Below are 7,136 nucleotides of genomic sequence, written 5' to 3'. Positions count from 1 at the left end.
AAGAAAACCTCCATTCTAATGTATGCCTCACAAATTATTCATCCTTTCCTGCACCAAGACACTGCATACCTGTTAGGGAAGCAATTAGGATGAGGTACTCTAAGAACATCACGAGATAGGGTCTTTTGATTTTTAGGAGTCTGCAGACCCTTTTTCTTCCCATTGCTTTTAGCTGTTAAAAGTTGGTAGTTTAAGAAAAGCAACTTTAGGAAAAAAATATTTTGAAACACATAAAGTTTATTTACTTAGTAAAGTTATATTACAATATATACAGTTTCTATTTACATATACACCTTTCTAAGAAATGAAGCACCATATGATACAGTTAGTATTTTAGAGGAATTTACAGAAATTTTATTTTTGCATCCAAATAGTTATATCTACAGACACACCTTGGTTAGAACCAAGTTCTCCTAAGACACTGACTTCAGTGGGTTTTGGATTAGACTGCTAGTGAAGTTACCAAAGAGAAATTTAATTGCTGTCAGCTATCAATCTGCTATGCTTCAGGATAAGAGCTCTTAGCTATGTCATTGCAGGGGCTATATGTAAACTTACTCCTCTGAGAAAGTCAGAGGTATAGATAGAAGGTATTTTGTAAGACAAAGAATGCAACAATTTCATCAGTAAGATTTTTACTGTCATCAGAAACAGTTTCATTAGAATGGAAAAAAACACTGCTTAAGCGTTTATATGCATTATGCAAAGTAAAGAACCTGGAAACTTATGTAATATGGTATCACGCATTCCCCAAGGAATCCATTTACTCTTAAAGAGCCCAGTCTTACAGCTACTGAAACTTGTGGCATGATCCCCTTAACTCAAGGAGAAAGTCGAGCTGTTCCCTTTGTAATCTATGCCACCGTCAAGAAAAAAGAAGGCTCTGTCCAAGGTACAAAATTTCCTTCAAGTGAATAAAAGACATTTGGAGGGGTAAAATGTAAAGTGAGGTATTTAATAAGCTAGAGGAAAAAAGAAAGCACCTAGACTGTTTTGAAAAACATCTTAGATATTTTACATAAGTAATTGTTACATTCACCTGATTGTGGGTCAAGTTTTGTATAAACTATTTATACCTTTCGCGCTACCTAATTTATGCTTTTCATATTTTTGCTTCACTGGATGTTGGATCTAATGGCTGGAAGAAAGCATTGTTACTCTGAGGACAGTTGTTATGACAGACACAGGTGTTGATCAACATCATTGGCTTTTTTAGGACTTTGCCCTGAGGACAGCGGAACTCAACTTGAATTGTTTTGGTGTTATGTGGGGTACAGCATCGCCCATCATTGCAGAGGCCACAGTAACGAGGTTTGTATGTCTGCACACTAGTGCAGTTCTTGTATTCAAAGCGAACAGCTTTCAGGGACTTCTTTGTTCGGATACATTTCTTCCCCTTCTAAGAGAAATATGAAGAGACATTAGATATATCATTGCATAAGACAAAGCAGTTAGAAATTGACATGCAAGGATATATATATAGGTCTACCCTGAAACCTTAAATTTGTTGTCTTTGCTCATTCAACAACAGCCATAAGACTCTGCAGCTACTTCAGCAGTTACTTACGGTAACTCCTGCAATATCTGCCCTTTGACACCAGTGTGTTATTGGGCCAGTAATAAATGACAAATAATTAAAGACCACTCTTGTCACCTGAGACAAGCCAAACCAACATTAATTATGAAACTATACTCTACTGGAAAACTTCTCAGGCTAGTGCAGTTCCGTCAGAGAATCAGGAAGCCAAATGTGCAAGTTACAGGAATAGATTCAGGGGAAAAAAAAGAGGGCTAAAATGAACCTTAAAAAATCATAGCCCGTTCTCGTGACCCAAAGCAGAACCAGCTTTATCCATGTTACTCTTAACAGATGGTTGTCTAACTTGTCCTTGGAACTCTTCAGTGACAGAGACTCCACATCTGCCCCAGACAATCCTAACAGTTCACTATTCTTACTGCTTGGAAGGTTTTCACCCATGTCTTAATTTTCATACAGTCTAAACTCACCATTTCTTGTTGTATCCCCCATGGACTCAGAACAGGCTGCAATATCTGAACACAGTTATGAGAATGCATCCCTGTTCTCTTGCATTCAGAAAAAGTTCAGTTCAATCAATTTCTCCCTAGCTGAACATGTTTTCTAGACCTCTGATCATTCTTGTTAGTCTCCCCAACTCTTCCCAAATGCTTCATATCCTTTTCAAAACACAGTATTTAAAACTGTGCAGAGTATTCAGCAAAGGCCTTAGCAATGCTTTCCAACACTCAGAACACTACATAAAGTGATGGTCCTCTTACCTAGCTAGATGTTACCGACTGTAACACTTGTATAATGTGTAGAAGCAGCAAAAAAGTCAGCTCCCTTAGATACACATTTATTGCACCTGAAGGATCAGTGTTGGATTTGCTTTTGGAAAAAGCATCATAAGCATTAAGATAAGGTTTCATCTACCCAAGCAGATTTTGCAGTGTTTCACATATTTCTCTGCAGTTCCAGATGCTCAACAGACTAGAAATCTGACATACCCATTCTGCATGATTGGAGCAGCTCTGAAGTACGCATACAGGTAGTACAATGGCATTTGTGGGAGAAGTTAAGACTGCATGAGCTGTCAAAATAGTCTGCACATGAAATACATCTGATCCGTTTGGAATGGCTCAAATTATTATAGACTTATAGAATGGTGTGGGTTGGAAGGGATTTTAAAGGTCATCTAGTCCAATCCCACTGCAATGAGCAGGGACATCTTCAACTAGATGAGGTTGCTCAGAGCCCCGTCCAGCCTGAACTTGAATATTTCCAGGGATGGGGCATCTACCACCTCTCTGGGCAACCTGTTCCAGTGTCTCACCACCCCCATTGTAAAAAATTTCTTCCTTATATCTAGTCTGAATCTACCCTCTTGTAGTTTAAAACCATTATGCCTTGTCCTACCACAACAGGCCCTGCTAAAAAGTCTGTCCCCATCTTTCTTATAAGCCTCCTTTAAGTATTGAAAGGCTGCCATAAGGTCTCCCCGGAGCTTTCACTTCTTTAGGCTGAAGAATGCCAAGTCTCTCAGCCTTTCTTCATAGGAGAGGTGTTCCATGCCTCCGACTATTTTCAGGGCCCTTCTCTGGACCTGCTCCAACAGGTCCATGTCTTTCCTGTGCTGAGGACCCCAGAGCTGGATGCAGTACTCCAGGTGGGGTCTCACCAGAGCAGAGTAGAGGGGCAGAATCACCTTCCTCGACCTGCTGAATGTGCAGCACAAAGCTACTAAGCAAACACAGCATGTCTAATGCTTTCCAAATACACTGGGCTTGCGGCACACATGCTAGAAAGTGTATTTACGTACACTTGCATCTGGAGCATTCTAGACCATAATATTGTAACCTTGGAATTGCAGCTGAAGAGTCCCTGCTCCCCTGCCACTCTTTGCAGCTTACCTTATCAGATGGCTCTTCATTTTCACAAGGTCTTATCATGCAAAGCCGTGTCTGCTTCACCATCTCACACTGTTGATTTCTGTTGGTAACACGGGTAGAGAAGCCCATTCCACAGCTTTTGGAACAAGCACTCCATTCTGTTGTCTGCTCAATACAATTGGCACTTGAATCCGACACATCGATCCCAAGTGTGGCCTCTTGTCTGTAGGCTGGAGACAAAACCCCACAGAATTTTATTACAAGAAAAAGTCATGTGAAAACCCAGTATCTAACTGAACTCTACCACTTCTGGGAAGAAACATGAGACAAAAAAAAAAAAAAGGTCCAAAATCCATGCTTTTGATAGGATTTAGGAATTTTAAAAGCTTCCTTTTTAGGAGCCCTGGATGGCAACTTCCTACATCTAAAAAAAACGGAGAGGTGCATGTCAGTGGAATCAGCAAAGCATTTAGATTCAGTTCACTCAAGTCCACAGCTGGAAGAATTACTGCCAATTCCAGTTTAGAACTCTAATAACTCTTTATTCCTCACTCTTTCCAATGGAAATACATCACAAATCTCTTCTAAAGCTACGTCATAAAAATATTTGTAGTAGATATGATTTGAGAGAGGCTGAATGATTTATCTAAACTAATAAACAGCATGAAAGTAAAGTCCTTTACTCTGAGAGTCATAAAGTCACCCGATCTCGTCAATTATTGACAGATTATAGCCAGGGTGATAGTGGGGAGAGAGGAAGGAAGTAATTTCCAGGAGTTTTCACAGCTATTCAAAGCCATAGCCAACTCTGACCATTGTCCTTCCCTCATGGCAGTGTTAAGTTGTATTATGCAAATATTGCTAACTGTATAGTTTGGTTCAGCAGTTATCACAGGAGTAAACAGAATGAGTAAACACCTCTTGCTGTCAAGCTCCTCTACAACAGCATTTTTGCTTTTTGCATGGTAAAGTTCTGAAGAGGTGGCCTCCCAAGAGGGATGGCCATTGCTAGAAAGAATGCAGATAATCCATCTGTAGGCATTTTACAGATTAGCCTGTCACTGTCAAACAAATCAAAGAAAAGGAAAAATACTAGGAAGGTGGCAAGCTTTTTGTTTATACCTTATGTGCCTTACAACTGACTCTTCATAGCGCTCTGACAAGTTATTAGAACATTTCTTCCTGGATCCTTCCTTACTTGTTTTTTCAAATGGATTAGCCGAGTTTCAGCATAACTAACTGCTTAAGACCACAAAGAGCAGTGACTGGAAGAGAATGCAGTGCCCTCAACTCTCAGTAAAAGTAGCTTATGAAAATTCATGTTGAAGTAATAGTTTAATTTAAAAGGGATGGGGACCTAATTCAGTAAGAAAACAGGGAAAATACTATGCAGCTTTATTTTTTTCAATTACAAAAGCAGTTTATGAGTTCTGCATTTTGGAATGGGATTTTTTTTTCAGATCCACTCACTGTGTTTATAACCACTGCTTCTCCAAGTACTTTGTAATGCTTTTGATGCCAACAATAATGATGCGAGCTCTAGTACAGACAAGCAGGAATTTGTTGGCATTTTAGCTACCAGCCTGACCACTTGTAATAGCTGGGGAATTTAAGGGGGAAAAAAGTCTCTTGCATACTAAGCTGTTAGAGTAGTATTTATGATGCAACATCTCCTTGCAGAGCAAGTGGCAAGACTGCAGCTTTGATCTGGGGGTGGAAATAATGTCTGGAGGATTACGAGCTTGCCCCTGTTTTGTCCCACTCACCGAACTACCCTGTACCAGATAAACTGCAATTTCAGAACTGGGAACCAACTCAGGTTACCCACCTTTTAAAACTGCTATGCGCATTCATCCTCTGAATATCTTTTGGTTTACCTATCGAGCTCTGCCTTTACTCATAACCACTGCAGACTTGCTAGTGACTCTAGATGAGAAAAAAGAGCAGAACAAGCCGGCCACACAAAGCAATGCGTCTTAGCTTTGGCGACCCCATGGGTATTTCCAGCACGACACCACCTCCTCCTCCTCCTCCTCCTCACAATGACCGTGATAATTAGTTTGCGTTTCCTCACCAGCCATAGCAAAACCTCCCAGAATCACTTCATCTTTAGGGTCACAGATCCACTTCTCGCAGCACTCGCCAGGGACTTCGATTTTTCTGGGGAAAGGACAGTCGGGGCCGGGGAGCAGCAGGTCCAGGTTACAGCGGGGCAGACAGCCGATCTGTCCGTCCCGGCAGGTGCACTGGTACTTGCAGCTGGGCTGGAACGTCTCCCCGTTGCGATAAATCATGCCGTCAAACACGCAGTTGTCTCCCTCCAGCACTGGCGAGGAAAGCGAACACGTTTCACTCACACCGAGGGCACTCGGCGCCCTCCCCCTGCCTCCCAAAACACCGCGGCGGCCGGCGCCCCGCTCTTGCCGCCCCCCCCCCCGCCGCCCCCGGCCCGCCGCGGCGCAGGCAGTCCCGGGGAAGAGGCGCTCGGCCCCCAGGGCAGGCGGGGGGACAGCGGGGACGGGGACGGCGACAGCCCCAGCGGACGCCGCGGCGGGTCCCCGCCCGGGGAGGGTCGCCCCACCGCCCCGGGGACGCCCCGCCGGCCTCCCGGCCCCGGCGTCCCCCCCCGGGGGGGTGCCCGCCCGCCACCTACCCATGCAGATGCCGGCGGCCCCGCCGCCGTCCTCGGGGCCGCGGTCGCAGTAGAGGCCGCTGCTCTCGTCGCAGGGCAGCAGCGGGGAGCAGCTCTCGCCGCGCTGTCGGGCGCACACCAGGCAGCAGGAGCAGCCGTCCAGCACGGCGGGCACCCCCGGGGCGCAGCGCGGCGGCTCGGCCGGGCAGCGCCCGCCGCAGGGCCGGGGACACGCCGGCTCCCGGCCGCTCACCTGCGGGGACAAAGCGGCCCCCAGGGCCGGGTCACGGGGCCGGCCCGGCCGCCGGCTCCCCCCCTCCCCCGCCGAGCGCCCCGCACTTGCCTCGCACAGCCGGAGGAGGAGGAGGAGCAGCAGGGCGGGCAGGCCCTGCCCGCCGCCCGTCGCCATGGTCCCGGCCGCCGCCTCCCCGCCGCGCCGCTCGGCTCTGCCGGCAGAGCCATTGCGGCCGCTTATATAGAGGCCGTCGGGGACCCCCCCCCTCCGCCGCCGCCACCCCCCCGCGGCGGGCAGCGCGGGCCGGAGGCGGGGAGCTGGAGCCGGAGCCGGAGCCGGAGCTGGAGCCGGGCCGGGCGCTGCGCTCCCCCCGCTCCTCCCGCCACCTGCCCCGGCCCCGCCGGGCCCTCACGACGCCGCGCAGCCCGCCTCCGGGCGGCACGGGCGGGAGCGCTCTCCCCGGAGGCGGTACGTCGAGAGGGGCCCGGAGCCCCGAGGGCAGAGCCGGCCCCTTCCCGGGCGTCGGGCCGGCCGAGCGCCTGAGGCGAGGGGCTCCCCGGCCGGGGCCTGCCGCCCTCAACCCGTCGCCACGGCCGCCCCAACCCGCCCTGTTTGCCTGCAGGCGTCCCCCGCTGGAGCTACGCTGCCGGTCATAAGCCGTGGGGAAACGCGACGCTGCCTCTCTGCTGTTGAGGGGCAACGCCGTGGTCTCTGGCACCGCCGGTACGGTTGGGCAGTGCTTGGCGTCCGAGACCGGCCGCCCCAAACACAAGCACCTCACCGGGCTACACCGCTTCTGGCCCCGGCGTGCGGCCTCTTCAGCTCTGCGGGCGTTCGGGAGGCTGCAGGCGGACCCCGTGA

The 7,136-nt window shown here is 48.6% G+C and overlaps 1 protein-coding gene across 2 annotated transcripts; it reads right to left on the bottom strand.

Annotated features, from left to right (window-relative positions):
- Positions 1-217: 217 nt before the first annotated feature.
- Positions 218-6,505, bottom strand: CCN3 (cellular communication network factor 3). 2 transcript variants are annotated; one of them, XM_069779954.1, is made up of 5 exons: positions 6,384-6,505; positions 6,062-6,293; positions 5,483-5,734; positions 3,430-3,638; positions 218-1,399 (listed from the first exon to the last, which is right to left on the bottom strand). In XM_069779954.1, exons 1-5 carry the CDS (start codon positions 6,447-6,449, stop codon positions 1,103-1,105), a joined length of 1,056 nt encoding a protein of 351 aa, XP_069636055.1. In that variant the 5' UTR covers positions 6,450-6,505; the 3' UTR covers positions 218-1,102. The 2 variants fall into 2 exon arrangements, with proteins under 2 accessions (XP_069636055.1, XP_069636054.1); XM_069779953.1 differs by having other exon boundaries at positions 6,062-6,485.
- Positions 6,506-7,136: the final 631 nt, after the last annotated feature.

Source organism: Haliaeetus albicilla, chromosome 3 (assembly GCF_947461875.1).
Source record: "Haliaeetus albicilla chromosome 3, bHalAlb1.1, whole genome shotgun sequence".
NCBI lineage: Eukaryota > Metazoa > Chordata > Aves > Accipitriformes > Accipitridae > Haliaeetus > Haliaeetus albicilla.
This window is presented reverse-complemented; position numbering and strand designations above follow the sequence as displayed.

Coding starts and splice junctions, on each gene's coding strand:
- CCN3 (XM_069779953.1), bottom strand. CDS start 6,449: ATGGCGACGGGCGGCGGGCAGGGCCTGCCCGCCCTGCTGCTCCTCCTC. Junction 5,735..6,061: donor GGCCGCCGGCATCTGCATGG/GTAGGTGGCGGG, acceptor TTTCCTCGCCAG/TGCTGGAGGGAGACAACTGC. Junction 1,400..3,429: donor ATGAAGAGCCATCTGATAAG/GTAAGCTGCAAA, acceptor TATTTCTCTTAG/AAGGGGAAGAAATGTATCCG.